The following is a 16,362-nucleotide window of genomic DNA, read 5'->3' as shown; positions in this document are numbered from 1 at the left end:
GGGGGCGGGGGGCGGACGGCGTGTGAGGTGACAGACAGATGATGTTGGTTTATTTATCTATGAGAGAGAGAGAGAGAGAGAGAGAGAGAGAGAGAGAGAGAGAGAGAGAGAGAGAGAGAGAGAGAGACCAACCCGACAACATTCATATACAAAAAGATCATTCGGTTTACCTGAGATTACAAAAACAAACCCTGATACCTCGGCTTACCTGAGAGAGAGAGAGAGAGAGAGAGAGAGAGAGAGAGAGAGAGAGAGAGAGAGAGAGAGAGGGTTATCGAATGTTCCCCTCGGTTTAGTATGTAATAATATTTGCCGGGGAAAAGAGTAAATTTGAATAAACTGTCAAGATCTCGCCGTGAAGGGTGGGTTTCATTCCTTCGGTTGACACGCTATTTACAAATGTGGCCGTGTGTGTGTATAGCAAGACTCACAGTTTGCTGACAGGCGCTGGTGTGTGCTGGGAGAGAGAGAGAGAGAGAGAGAGAGAGAGAGAGAGAGAAGGGGGGGAGTACCACATCAATAGTCCTTCCAGCATTTCCTTTAACCGAACTATATTTTCTGAAAGGCCTTGATGTGTTATGGTAGGCTATGTTGTCTGTTGGCCTTTTCAATCATTAAATCGCTAGTTCTGTTGGAGGTGGAGAGCGATGTGAGGGTAAAAGAATAGTGATTTGTGATGTAAATGGTCATATTATTTTACGGGAAAGGAAGCAGCTCAAGGGTAAAAAAGAAAAGAGGAAACAACAAAGTCCACCGGCGCTGCTCCCGTGAGAAGTGTAATTGTAGAAAGATTCCAAAACAGCGGGTCAGAATCTGTCATCAATATTATGTTTCATCTAATAAATCCGTGAATGACCTCTAACAAAAAAATACCGGATTGGTTGATTGATTGATTGATTTGAATTAGGCGCCGCAACAGCCAGGGTCATATATAAAGGCAAAACAAATTATAGAGCTTGAGTTTGAATAAAAAAGGAGACAGTCTAATAACCATCATATTTGTACATCAGATATAAAGCAGGCCCTCGTTGTTTGTTTACGGATCAAAATCATATAAAGAGTTAATTCAGCTGACGAAACAATACACAAACCTTGAATCTCTGGACATTGAAGTTGTAGCCTGCTGCCAGAAAAAACCCCATGGCGGTCATACTTTGTCTTAAATGTATTTGCCCCGATAATTAATATGAGGAAAATGTTAAGATTACTCAGATATATTTAGGGTACCCCGATGTCCATTCCCCCAGTTAATTTCAGTTCTAATGTGGAATATTTAAAGGCATTACTTATTAAAACATTTTCTAACAATATTTATGAAAGCGAATACCTTTAAACATGGTATGACTGGCCTGGGTTGATTCTCTGCGGTACTACAAGGTATCCAACAGGCAAAAGATAAGATTAAACAGGTAAAACAGGAAATAGATAAGACAAAAATTCATCAAGACATTTTTTGACCTAAAGTGATCAACTCATCTGGCCCTCCTTCGCTATCATGTCTTTCTAGGAACAATACATCGAGGCTTTCATTTCGTCCTTTGGTTCAGACTCCATTACAGGGGGAAAAAAAAGGAGCTTACACACGTACTAGGCTATATACACCCTGCCAAGCGTTGTCCCTGTCCCTGCCAGATATTTTTTGGTGCTCATCCAGGCAGGAAGTGAGTGAGATCCATTAATCACCATCAGTCATCGTCATTATCACCCATTTTAATCCACTCCCTGACTTCTATGGATCTTGAGTCCATTCATCATCGTCGTCATCAGTTATTATCCATTACTAAAGAGACCACTCCCCGACTTCTGCATATCCTGAGTTACCACTTTGGTGCTTTGTAATGAGTTTTTTAGGTCCCATATAAAGAAAATAGTGATTTTGAGACATTTACGTCGCTCCCTGTAGCCTATTACATCAGTAGGCTATATTTAGAGGGGGGGGGGGGGTTCTTTTAAGGAGTCAATGGATGCAACAATCAAACAATCAAACGTTTTCGAAATTTTATTCTAAATTCTAAAACGTCTTTAAGTCCAACGTCTTCTAAATCTTGAATATATAACTTGGATTGTTTAAAGCTACCACTTCCTGATACACGTTTTTTTCCAACACTGACATATTCACTCATTGTATGTGATAAAAAGCACAGACAAATCACAAGTGTGCATGTATTTAATTGAGAGTTCCTGTTAGTTTATTGTGGTTCCTATTTAGGCCTACATCCTCTAAAATTTCGGGGCTTACACATCCACATTCGATAAGGCTTCGGTATAGATATTGTGTTAGCATTTCCATTGATAGCTTAATGAGCCTAGTGTTAATTTGACATGATTTATACACCATGAATGTGAAAAACACTCATGAAAGCCCGACTAAACTCCTTTGAGGCCTCTGAAAATTAAGTTATTGTGGAACCCGAAAGCGTCTGATATAGGCTACGGGCAATGGAAAGTAGGCTACCACATTACCCTTTAAGAATTAGTTATAATCAAGAGAATGAAAGACCGGTGGAGCAGTGGGTAGCGGGCTTTTTTTCACATTTGTTTCCTTTTTTTATGCCCTTGAACTGACTCCTCTGCTGTAGAAAAAGTGTGTGTGTGTGTGTGTGTGTGTGTAGTACAGAGAGTCATAAGTGTGAGTTGTAAGAGTTATAAGTGTGTGTGTGTGTGTGTGTGTGTGTGTGATTCACCACGATCTGATCACTAGTTGGACTCGTAATCGCCAGCAGGTACCCTCCCCACATGAGCAAGTCTCCTTCAATCCGCCTCCTTGTCCACCCAGCAGTTTATGGGTACCGGGCAGCAGGCGAGGGTTGTGTCCCGCCTCCTGTGTGTATATGTGTGTGTGTAGTAGGCTAGAGAGAGAATAACACTTACTTGGTACACCGAAGCGCCGGCCGGAGAGACTGCACCTGCTTCGGCGACTATCCAAAGCTCCTCTTCCTTCACTTGTGTCACAGCGACCTTTCAAACATAGTATCCGACGTTGAAACAATCTCCTGTGCTTCGCGTACTAAAAAAGGATCACTTATGGCACTGCAGGATAACTTTTCGCACACTTTTCATGTATAACAATATTAAATAATGGTGTCTCGTATTGAGTCGAATCCGGATATAGTCGAGAACACTAACACGCGAATGAGCTACGTGCGTCAGTGTGAAATGAAGACCTAAGAAGCGATACAAAGCGTCAGAGGTCTACAAAAGAAGAAGAAAGTGAAGTCGTGGTATTCCCAGTGGCCGTACCCAACTGGCTCCCTCCTGTCATCACTGTGGCACTGCCCTGACTGAGGCACAGGTTGGGTTGGCTCGCGTGCCACGAGCTGCCAGGTTTAGCTTTGCCAATTCTGCCAGACGGCCGCCTTGCTTCAACACGAGGGAAGCTACACACGCGGGGCCACGCACGTCCATGCCAAATAGCCTCTTGTCTCCCCTAACAAAACAACAATAATAATAACCATAAATGTCACTCACCATGGTCTGATCACGCACCGGACTCGCGATACCCAGCCAGTAGCTACCCATGAATACGGATCTCTGGGTACGGCTGAAACCTCACACACGCACACACACACACACAGGAGGCGGGACACAACCCTCGCCTGCTGCCCGGTACCCATAAGCTACTGGGTGGACAAGGGCACAGATTGAAGGAGACTGCCCATCCGTCTCCACTCCCCCTGGAATCGAACGCGGACATTAGTTGTGAGGCGAGCGTGCTAGCCACTGCACTTAGGAGTTAAAGTCAGTTGTGTTCAAGAGTTCAATTTGCGCCACATATCCTCCTCGTCAGCAGACCGTATATTCGTAAAGGCTGCGGTGGCTGGTCTCTGGCAACCCCCATCTATAAACACTGCCCGCAAAAGCGATTGAAGGTTATTAATGTAAATATATACAATTTACATTCTTACCACTACTCAGGGAAAAATAACACAACTCATATAGTTCAACAGATAAAGTTTAATAATTCAACCTAGACATCCATCACGTGGCACAGGCGAGAACTGCGAGAGGCCGTGAAGGCACAGCTTTGATCCAGTACCAGGGGTGAGGCGAAGGAATGCAAACAGGCATGTCAAGATTAATTAACAACTGCACGTGGGTGTGGCACAAACTTCTTTACAATCTTGAGTGCCTATTCAAAATTTCAAAACAAGGTGCAGGAGCGAGGGAATGAGCAAAAACCACAAAGCACCACTCCTTGCACTAGGCCCATATCCTCAGCCATTTCTGGGTTACACTCAAATAAATCATTCGTAGAGGTTGTTGTGGTTACTTTCATGTGTGGTTTTACAAGCCTAGTAACAGTGTGACAAGGCTTCTGTACCGTGAATGTAAAAAGCACTCATGAGAACCCGGTTAATCGCCTTTGTGACCTTTGGCAATGTTTGTTGTGAGCCAAAAGTGTCGAGAATATGGACCTTCGCCACCTGAAACAATACAGAGGAAAAAAACTTGCTTGGCATGACATTCAATTGTGCCACTTTGAGGAATTGGGATTTTAGAAATGTCTTAAGTGTAAAACAATGAAATGATGCACTTCAGACAAGAATGGCATCACTGATCTCAAGGATCACAATCTTTGAAAGAAAACAAGTCGCACTCCATAGGTTGCTACTTGCTAGACTCACTGCATGCCAGCTACTGCACAAATGAACACACAAAATATAATTAAAAGTTTTAATTTTTAATTGGTCATAATATATACACAAGATTATTTCCATCCTCATTCACAATTCCTAATGATGACCGGTTTTCTGTAAGCTCACCGAGTTTCTTGTAGCAGCAGCAAACTGATGCATGGCAACTATAATGGCCAGCAACTAACCATAAAACTTACTCTATTATCACCATTGTATCTCTCAAGCTGTATATAGTCTTTTCTGAATGAAGAGAGTGTGTTAATGAGGCTGCACTCCCTCCCTATTGGGCTGAACAAAATGCATCCAAACATTTGAAAGTTTCATTGAATAAATGCAAATGGGATCATTTAATTAGTGAAATGTTATACAAATAAATAATGTATCACGTTTTAGTCATGTAATTATACAGTCTAAAAATAATTGTGTCAAATAAATCTAGCATTGTTAACACCAAAGTCAGATGACAAATATATTTGATAGGCTAGAAAGGATTTACATTATTTTCATTATATTCATAATCTGTCACTCACAAAATTATAAACAAAGGTCAAAAACATACTTCGTGCAGTCACTTTATATAGGGATACAGAGAGCACTACATTGAAAGCATTTTTTTTAATTTAATCAAATTTAGCTGTAGCCTACACACTCCCTTCATGCAATGTTGTGGTACACCAACAATAACTAAAATATTTTAAATGTAGTATTCTGTGTGGCTGGGCATAAAATAACTGCAAAGTTTTTTTTTACTTATAGTATTTTTGTGACTCACTAAATCTGGGTACACCAATACCAAATGTAAATCCATTGCATTTTCCAAAATCTCAAATCTATCTGTCATTGTTGACTTCAATATAAGCAATACAACATTTATTGATGTCATAATAATTTTTAGACTTAGTAATGTCACATAACTAAATTGCTACATTAATGATTTATAGAATATCTTGTTCATAACATAACCCCCATTGCATTTATTTCACCACTGTTTAAAATATTCAGATGTGTTCCCTCTAGGTAGGAGAGCTGACCTTCACAAGCACAAACTCCTTGAAAAAAAACAATCTACAATCGATATAATTTTTCTAACAATAACAATGCATGTAAGGCACATCATTTTCATTGTGTTAATTACAAGCAGTAACCTTAGTAGCCCAGTGTCCTAGGAACACAAATAGCATGTTTGGCTGGCTGACGGGCACCAGAGCAGGGGGGAAAAATTACAGATCTGATTGTCAATTTGTTCTATGGACATACTTGCTCAAAAATGTGTGTGTGTGTGTGTGTGTGTGTGTGTGTGTGTGTGTGTGTGTGTGTGTGTGTGTGTGTTTGTGTGTGTGTTTGTGTGTGTGTGTGAAGGAAGGTGGGACTCTCACTATGACAAGAGGTAACCAAGGTTTGGGAATGTCCATCCATTACCCACCACTGTCAGAGCCACAATACCCAACCAATGTCTACATGCCTTGTTAGCTTCACTCTCATGAAAAATATAGCTTTAATATATATTTGTAGCATACAGTATTTACGTAATGAATGCAAGCCGTTGTAATACTTTGAAAAACAATATCGCTTAGTTTTATGAATAAGTTATACAAAAATATATATACCATTACCTCTATCATTACACTCTACAATTAAGCCTAATTCTTAATCACTGAAGCAAGATGAAAACAGTATGTGATCTCTTACACGGGGAAAAATCTCAACACTTCTGTACATTATCACATACTTGTATTGTCCATTACATAACGTTGGCATTATATTTCTGTGTATTACCATAAAGCAGTCTGGGCACCCATTATGCAGTACATCCCCAACACAAAGTTTGGCAATGCAACACCATTTTTCTCCTTACTTAACCCGAGCAATGCCAAGGCCAAGTTTTGAGTGTGGGCCAGGTCATACAACAGACATAAGGGCCTGTGAGTTACCCTGGTACATTTCCGAACAAATCTATCTTCACAATTTAGAATCTACAAAGCCTGTTCATTGAGAAACATCCAATACAAGTTTATCATTACTGCTCATCTCAATAGAAGTTCAAAGCTTGCTAAATGTTGATACTGTGAAGTGTCTCTAGGATTTCTTCTGTCTGCTGCTGCTCCACTAGGCAGGCGAGTGCGCAGTGCTAATAGGCTAATACAGTGAATAATGATCACAACATGAATGAATCTATGGAGACATACAGCTTCCTAACACATTGGTGATAAAAAGAAAAGGCATTTCAATAATCCTACTCCATCAATATACTTTGTCTCAAATCTAAAAATTTTAATTCTTGTTTGGAAAATGTCAACCATATTGGTGATAACAACAACAGAACTATAGTCCAACCATTTTAAATAGTTCATTTAGGCGTTCGATTCAGCGGGTCCTTTCCTTCCCTCTACTCTGCCACACAGTCCCAACACCTGTTTTTCCCTCTCATATGTTACCCATAGCTAACATACAAGAGGAAAGGATTGGTGTCGGGACTGTGTGGCAGAGCAGAGGAGAGGAAAGGACCCGCGGAATCGAACGCCCAAACAGACTATTTGAAATGGTTGGACTATAACTAGGATTACAGCCAGTGTCCAGCCAACACTATGCTGAAGACAAAATGGCCAAGGCCAACTGGATCAGATGCTATCTTATAAGCCAACAACCATACACACTTCTTGAGTTGGAATATTCTATAACTTATTACAAAGTGGTCATGCATATAAATGTCAACTAGCAGTGGACAAAACACTTGAACAGCCGCACAAGCCCGACAACAAGAAAAATGAAGGCAGTACAGAGCTCAGACACGGCATGGCTGAGGGACAAACTTTGCTGATTTGTTTTAGCGAGCCTTACTACTTAGAAACAATTGAAAGGTTTACACCAAGGAGAGCAAGAATTTTGTGTCCTTCAAGTGGTATGCACTTTAACATTATATTTAAGGGAAGTTTATTGAAGGAAATTTTAGTAGCGAGGAATGAGCATTGTATTATGAATATAATATATTAATAATTTTGTTTACCATTTACCACACCATTCTTTGATTTTGTCCCAATGGAATCAACACTTTTAGTTTTGCAATTACATATAAATTTTAGGGAATCACTAACAAACACATACTGACAGAAATTATCAACGTGGATGAAAATCCGTCTTTCGTGTCAGGTGTTGGGGGTGGGTAAGCATCTTGTTCCTCAATGTCCAACCCTGTGGAGAGCCTCTATCCATACCAGTTACATACAGGATGCTGGCCGTCTTCAGGTTTTATCTATCAATTACCATTACACGAAGCCAAAATGTCTTTTCTGACTCGACAAGTCCTGAAGCAGCACTGAGGTGTGTGAGGACCAGCCGTCCTGTGCACTAACAGCAATAGCAATGTGCTAATGCTCCTCACCACCTCTTTGTAGCTGCCAATGGCTCCTAAGGTATATCTGAGCACTAGTAGTCTTTTGAATTGCTTTTTAGGGGTCTTGAGAGGAAACTGGCCAACTATTAACTTTATAACCTTTTTTGTATTCGGGTCCTGGAACCAACTGCTGTTTTTAGGTAATAATAGGCCACCTTTAAAAACCTTCATGTATATGGGGCCTGGAGTCAACTGCTATTTTCCTGATCAAAACCTGATATAATCATGTCTGTCCCTAACCTGGACATCATAATGTGGCAGAACATATCCAATCAACTGCATCAAAGGCGCCATGACTGTTTGTTCTTATAAATACTTGCATTACCGCTATTGCACTGTTTTTTGTATGTACAACCTCATTATTGGCAAATTCTGACACAAATGAATGAACAAGGTATGGCCAAATAAAATACAACTTGTAAGTCTAACAATCACACTGTCCTGAAGATTCACCACTGATGGAACTTCTGAATGAGCCTACAAAACACTTTCATTAGCAGCAACGTCATCTTTGGTTCACCGGTAAGGAGTACAAGTTGTCCCACATAGCAGCGGCTCACCCTGTCAGAGCAATGAACCTAAGCTGTTGTACTTGTTGATACATTTTTCTGCATCTCTGGTGAAAAGTACAACTTATCATCAAGTTTTTCATCTTATAAGAGTAATGAATCTCCACCATTGTACTCGTCAATACATTTTCTGCTGCATCAGTTTAGGTACACACGAGGACCCCAGAACACCCCCATCACGATTATAAACATAAGTCATTCTCATTCTCGAGAAAAGAAATTTGAATGATAACAAGATAATTCAAGCAAGAAATAATTCAAGCTTTTGTTAAATCTAAGAAGCTTGGCTCATTCCACAACATGTTACTTAGAGGATCATGCACACACACAAAGATACATTGCTGCACAGCAGTTTGGATTGTTGCAAAATTGTTTTTTGGTGTTTCTGAAAAAATGCTGAAAGCACTCCTCCAAAACACTTTTTTAGAACCAAGTAAACATATCTACTCTGTTGCACTGTTTGCAAACAATGTTAACACTGTGAACAGTGAGGTCTTGGGAAGGGTGTGCCTTTCCAGGGGTCCCTTTGTGTGCTTCAGTATATCCCATGACATGCAGAACACTTAGTTGTGGGAGAGGAAACCCCTCACAGACATAAATTAGAAATATCTCATGAACCAGACTAAAGGTAGAAAGCCATGGTATACTTCCTGAGCATCATTATGCTACAAATAAATAGGCACTGTTACTTTTTAGGCAACTTACATTCACTTCCACAAAACAAATAAATTATTTGGCACTAACTGCAGGTGTCACAACTCATTTCTCAGTGTGGTTGTGGTGCATAATTAAATGAAGAAGCACAGTGCAGTCATTTCACTGTGTAGCTTGAGACATTAAAACATTAAGGTAGCCTACAAGTTGTACTGAGTAATGAAGACATTAATGCTTGAAACAATAATGCTCCTTTGACAAGGCAGAAATTATATAAAATTAGACATAGATTAGCTGAATGGCCTATGCATACTGAGGAGGCTGGCAGGGCATGAACACAACTTGGTAGACATCTTTGATCCAACTTTCTACATGATATATAGAATTTTTAATTTGACTGAAAAAATTGAAATATGTCAATAAAACTCACTGCATTTTTCTTATCACTTAAACCCCAGCTGAGGTAAAAAAATTATCTGGCCAACTATTCTGGCAGAGCACAATGCTCAAGCTCCTCAACAATCACAGTCAGGTTCTTGCTGGGCTGACAGGGAGCGGGCGGAGGAGAGGAGGATCCGTCTCCTTTCTCTTTCTCGACAGCATTTCCATCACCAAGATTTCCCTCAAATACATCTTCAACTTCTTCATCAAGTTCAATGATTTCCAACTCATTTGTACCTATTTCACAATCTTTTGTCATGGTCATCTCTTTACCACTAACCAGTTGGGCTGTACAATCTTTTTCAGGCATGGCATCATGGAATGGCTTTGACAACATAACACTTGTTTTACAGCTTGCTTTACCCTGACAACTCTCTTCTACTGCACTACCAACAGAAAGCTCAGTGGGTGTTGTACCTCTGGAACCCTCAATTTCATCTACATTTACAACTTCCACACAGCTTCCAGGCGGGGTTCTTCGTCCCTTTGTAACCTTCTCATCTACATTTCCATCATCAGACTCAGCAGCCTTCAAACTGGATGTCACTGCCCCCTCTGCTGCCACATCACTAGGTGACTGTGACGCCCCTTCAGAGGAACTCCCTCCATCACTCTCTGACTCCTGGCTGCTGCTCTGCCCACTCACAACTCTCTCACCACTACAGCTGAGAGGGTCACTGCTGCCTGTCAAGCTCCTCTCCCGCCCCTCGGCAGACTCAGGGCTGGCCGCCTCCAGTGTGTCTGATGCCAGGCACTTGTCACCATTTTCATTCAGCTTCTCCAGCTTCTCTCGTAAGGATTCCCAGTACTGAAAATATGTTGTATAGTATGCACCTCTCAATATTGCTTTAAAGTGACTGCAAATAGCAAACGATGTAAATTTGTAAATATTAAACAATCTTCTTACATTATTCTTATCCAGGAAAATATATATGTTATATTTGAGTATACATAAATGCAAAATCTGAACAACTCCATAAATTAGATAGCATACTTTTTCATCCTGGCTCAGATCTGCCGGCGGCAAGAAATGTTTGTCATTTTTGTTGTACTGGTGGTCCTCTCCTGGCGGCGGGGAGGTGAGCTCCGCCCCCACCCCCGGCTCCCTCGGCATCTGGCACCGCCGCTGCTCGTGGATCTGTTCAGAGATCTGAAGGAACAGGAATTCATCATTAGGAGCACGTTTCCATTTTATGCATGACTTTTCAAACTTATAATGAAGCCAACACTAATAATGGTTCCATGCCAAAATGATCAGTGAGGCAAATAAATCAAAATTGATTTTAATATACCATCAAAAATTTTAATCATGTCAGCTAAGTCTATTAGGAACACCCACATAAGTAGCACTGACCTGTTCTAGCCGGCGCAGAGACTGGGCGTACGTCGCCTTGGCCGCAGCAATGGCTGTCTGGAGCTGCTGCACGCGTTCCTTCTGGCCCTCCAGCTGTGCCTCCACCCTAAGCTTCTCCTCAAAATATCCCAGTGACTTATTGATTGAGGACTTAAGGCCACGTTGGAGCTGCTGCACCCGCTGCTCCTCCTGCTGGAAGACGGCTGCACGCCGCATGTGTTCCCGCTCGCTGGCGGCTTTCTGGGCCTCTGCCTCCATTACCTGCCAGCACCAGAGCATGCCATGCCTCAGCCAGCATACTGTTATTACTATCACTATTACTATAAGATTGAACAGGAAGAGAGGAAAGAGTGTGGACACTATGCACTGCCTGTTCAGCAGTTCCCAAACACCTGAGACACCAAGAAAGAGAAAATGAAGGTGAAAGCAATGAAAAAAAAAATTAGAAATAGGGCGGGGGTTTCCAGGAAGGCAAAAAGATCAAGAAACAGAGTGAAGGACCTGGTTTGTCACCCACCAGGGAAGGGAGAGTGAGTACCCCCAGGAAGACCAGGTGAACAGGTATGGCTGTGAGTGTGAATCCATGCTCTAGAACATGATGGCCGTTGGGTAGCAAGCTCATCCACCCTTTGACAGGTCTTATATTTCATCCTGCTGGGTATCTAGCCACCCTCCTCACTGGATAGCCCAGTGGGGGAGCCGGTTCAGTCACCAACAATCTGACCATGCAGGGGGCCGTACTGGATTACAGTTCATATTTAGATAAATCCCGGAGTTTATCAACCAAAGGACAAAAATCTATTATGTAACACATTCACTTAGGTCATGCCTTCATCCACTGTCATGGGGACATACCTTCATGGTTGCATGGTTTAACATCTCTTGCCATGCTGAATCAAACTGCCAGTTCTCACTGCGACTGTTGACAAATCGCTCTTCAGCCAGAGCTATGGTCTCTTTGGCTGCTTGATGTAGAGCTGCAAAGCAAAGTGTGCCAGTGATGTTAATGTATTTGTTCTTGTTAAAAAAATTATTATATAAATCTTACATCAGTAACTCTCCTTTGTGAGTTAATATAATACATTAGGATGGAATGAAACATAACAGAAGAGGTCTTGTCCAATGGAGATAAAGCTTGAAAAAAGCAAATGTATTGACGAGGCTGGCTGGTAAAAACAGTGAAACTACATACTGGAAGTGTGGCATGGAATAAAAGGCAAAAAGTGATGAAAAAAATAGCAGAAGGTGAATAGTGGAGTGAGCACAACTTGATATATTTGGGCATGTGTAAAAACATGTAGGTAACGGAAAAAAACCTGGATAACTCTACGTATCATTCACTCCTTGAGAAATGCCTGTCTTGCTAACAACATTACAGGAAAGATAAAAATACACTTATGTCATGCAGAGAAAAGAAAACACCTTACCATTGGCCCTCTGGTACTGCACCGCCGCTCGCTGACACTCTAGCTGAGATGTCCGCGCCAGCTCCAGGGCCTCGTAGTAGGGGCGGGCCTTCTCGATGCAGTTGCCCAGCTTCTTCCCCATGGTCTTGAGGCGGGCCGTTGACTCAGCAAAGGTTGAGCTGAAGACATTGTTAGTTTCCTGGAAGCAGAAATATACAATTGTTTTTTTTTTCTTTCTTTCTTTTTTTACAACAAAGGAGACGGCTCAAGGGCAACAAAATGTGAAAAAAAAAGCCCGCTACTTGCCGCTCCCATAATAGACAAAAGTAAAGAGTAGCCAAAAGAGAGGTCAATTTCGGGTGGAGATTAAAAACAAAGAAAAAACAAAGAACTAAAACAAACAATCCAGGGTTAACAAACTAAACCACAAACAAGCAAATGATGATAAGTCTGGTTAACAAACACTCAGGTACAGGCATCTACAAAACATTAAATCAGATGAGTACAAAAGAAAGGCGGACACAATCCTGCACCCTCCCTTCTTTCAGTGTTCCAAAAACTTACCTCCAATTTAGATTCCAGTTTATTGATGTCATCTGTGGCAGTGTTCAGCTTCTCCAGCTCAACCTGCATCAATAAGAATGGTTAAAAACACATACACAACTTGAAACAGTGAATACAGATAACATACTCTAGCAAATGTCAACATGATGACTCTCAAACCAATCGAGGCAAATAGATTCAACTTCCTGAAGCTCAACAAAACTCAGTACAACATGATAGTTACCTACTCTGAAAACTAATGCATCACAGGAAGACATCAACAGACGAATTAAGTGACGGGCCAAATTTGTGCCTTTACCGTGTAGCAGCGACGGGCCAAATTTGTGCCATGATATAAACCCCCAAAAATAGATGATACATAATCTGATCACAAATGCTTTGATATATATTATGAAATGCTTTGTGTGAGTGATGATTTTTTCTCATTTTTCTCGCTTAGGGGGACCATTAAGAAACATGATCCCCACTGCTACTTGGTTAAATCCATATGCTACTTCAAGGGACTCTGAGTTTGTATCACTTTATTTTATTTTCCCCTTGATACCCTTTCATGAATTTCAATAATAAATATAATACAATAGTATGTTGCTAACCATAGTATACTCCAAGACTTCAGTGTACCATTTAACCCGGTAGCTGCGGGGATCATGCTTCTTAAATGCCCCTCTAAGCGAGAAAAATGAGAAAAAAATCATCACTCACGCAAACCATTTCATAATAATGTATATATCAATGCATTTGTGATCAGTTTATGCATCATGTATTTTGGGGGGTTTATATCATGGCAAAAATTTGGCCCGTTGCTGGTACACCGTAAAGCCACAAATTTGGCCCGTCACTGCTACCGAGTTAAATATTATACCGCAGTTTTCCCTGATGTAGTACTATAAAAACAACTCCAGAAACAAGTAACAAGACCTTATATATCATGGGAATGCAGTGAACTGAAATAAGTGACTTGGCAGGACCAGTAAGCACAATACATAAGGACAATATATGTAATTCAATACAAGGACAATATATATAGCTAATTATAAAGACAGAAATAAGTACCTAACTAACATGCTATCCAGGTCACCAGGAACTTGCATGTTAGCTATTCAAAGGTCCCTCATACTAGCCCACGTCACCCTGATCAATATCTTATCTCATCAAGGTTAAGATAATAGCGGAAAATTGCCGTCACTTTGGTTGTTGGGTAATCCCTGATATTGCTTTAGTTGAGTGGTTCAGCACACAAAAGGAAAGAAAAATTATGTAATGTAAATATTGTTAACACCATTTTCAGGGGTTATATGAGAGAGAGAAAGAGAGAGAGAGAGAGAGAGAGTGTGTGTGTGTGTGTGTGTGTGTGTGTGTGTGTGTGTGTGTGTGTGTGTGTGTGTGTGTGTGTGTGTGTCCCTATACTCTATACATCAATTATATATACATACTGACTTCTAGAAATTATAACTGAAAGAAAATTCCCACTGATATTGGGAAGCATAAGATTTGGTTGGAGAGCAAGGAGGGAGAGGTAAAGGAGGGACACGGAAGAGCATGGAGGGAGAGATACAGGAGAGCACAGAGGGAGAAGAGCAAGGAGAATAGAGGGAGAGGTACAGGAAATAGCATAGAGGGTGAAGTACAGGAGATAGCATAGAGGGTGAGGTACAGGAGAGAGCATTGAGGGTGATGTACAGGAGAGAGCATTGAGGGTGAGGTACAGGAGAGACCAGTGAAGGGCAGACAGGTAGTAATAGATGCAATGGAGAGATATGAAAGGAAGAAGTGTGAGCATGGGGGTAAAGAACGGTATTATATACAGAATTATCCTCCCAACTCTGTCATATGCGATGTGACAATTTGACAAAGGCACAGTTGACTACTTGAACTTGTGAGTGCTAAAGAGGACGATAAAGCATTAGACTATTTCCCCAATATACATGAGTCTTCAAGGGGATATAGGGCAATATAATAACAACTACAAGCTACACTATTTCCACAGAAGCACGAAAGGCTACTAAATAGTGGGTATACTCTTGTAATTGTCATATTTTTGCCCAATATACCCTGGAGGACACATATATGTATTAGGGAAATAGTCTGATCCCTATTTTCCTATTATTAGTCAACTGTGTCTGTGCAAACTTGTCTAAATGTCGCAAAGCAGTCACATGTGCCCATCATGATATGCCATCCATTTTCACCCAGTAAGTGGTGGTCATTATGAAAATTATGGTATCTAGTACATATTTGTCATAACTTTGGTTTAACAGAATGCATGAGTATGATGAGGATAACACTGTGAGAAGTTAAGTTGAAGATGCTCCTGCACTCTTCTTTTTTAGACCTCGACACTTTTGTATAGTTTCTTAGGTATTTTCTCCTTCCTTTGTATCCTTATTTATTTTTCACTCTGTTTCCAACTTTCAACCAACAATGTTTTCATGAGGCTCACAACTCCTCCTGCCCTCTACCCTGCTGAGGGGAAACTCCTATGGGAGAACAGGATGAAGGAAATATATAGATTCCCACTACAATAAAATAATTTGCAGCAGAACAAAAATACATCTCGTCTGCCACATCAAACAACCCGGGGAATGTTGAAGAGAGGAGAGCTTACTAATTTTGACACACTATTTATTTCTGGGCAAAATACAATGTTTTTTATCATGGAGATAATTTTATATTCCCTAAATGATTGACTTTTGAATACCTGAAGTGCATTTGCCGCCACCCTGCTCCGACCAGCCAGCATAGTAGACCACCCCCGCCGCTGCCCCATCCTGCACTGCATATTTTTGCCGCCCACATAGCATGCCAAATTAATTTAAACTGAACTAACCTAACTTAACCTCTTGTAACCTACCTAATGGTAAGGCTTCGCCCCCTCGACCCCCTTAATGGGACGGCTTTGCCCCCCTCGCCCCCCCTTCTATTTTCCGGAAGTCATTCATTACAGCACTGCGTTTAGGGACCAAGAAATAATCCATATAATCAACTTTGCAAGAAGAGGCTACCCATTCTTCACCATTAGCCAACAACCCTAAGGAGCTCGGTAAGACGTTAATAAATGGATAATGAGTGACCCGGAACTGAGGTCTTGTGACGGATGAGCCTCTGAAGGAGTGTTAGCTACGGCCCAGTCACCGCGTCAGGGTCACGGGGGGGGCGCGCACCTGTATCCTGGGGTCGAGCTGCTCCTCCTGCACAGCCGCCATGGTGTCCTCAGGCTGGCATGGTGCTCCCTGGCCCAGCGATTATCTCCCTGCCAGACACTATCGCGGGGAATAGACGCGCGAGGCAAACACTACGGCGGGCGCAGGTCCTGATAACAAGTGCCTGCCTACCCCTACACCATGAT

The 16,362-nt window shown here is 41.4% G+C and overlaps 2 protein-coding genes across 2 annotated transcripts in view; both read right to left on the bottom strand.

Annotated features, from left to right (window-relative positions):
- The window catches only part of LOC127007115 (ras-related and estrogen-regulated growth inhibitor-like), a 60,799-nt gene extending 57,483 nt beyond the window's left edge, over positions 1-3,316 (bottom strand). Inside the window, exon 1 of the mRNA XM_050877784.1 lies at positions 2,872-3,316. The gene's annotated coding sequence lies outside the window, so the exon portion shown is untranslated. The remainder of the gene's footprint in view (positions 1-2,871) is intronic.
- Positions 3,317-3,934: 618 nt separating this feature from the next.
- On the bottom strand, positions 3,935-16,362 carry LOC127007071 (SH3 domain-binding protein 5-like). The gene is made up of 7 exons (XM_050877648.1): positions 16,178-16,362; positions 13,017-13,079; positions 12,474-12,651; positions 11,902-12,023; positions 11,047-11,307; positions 10,687-10,842; positions 3,935-10,500 (listed from the first exon to the last, which is right to left on the bottom strand). The coding sequence occupies exons 1-7, from the start codon at positions 16,217-16,219 to the stop codon at positions 9,736-9,738; spliced, it is 1,587 nt and encodes a 528-aa protein (XP_050733605.1). The 5' UTR covers positions 16,220-16,362; the 3' UTR covers positions 3,935-9,735.

This window comes from Eriocheir sinensis, chromosome 1, assembly GCF_024679095.1.
Source record: "Eriocheir sinensis breed Jianghai 21 chromosome 1, ASM2467909v1, whole genome shotgun sequence".
In the NCBI taxonomy this organism is placed as follows: Eukaryota; Metazoa; Arthropoda; class Malacostraca; order Decapoda; family Varunidae; genus Eriocheir; species Eriocheir sinensis.
This window is presented reverse-complemented; position numbering and strand designations above follow the sequence as displayed.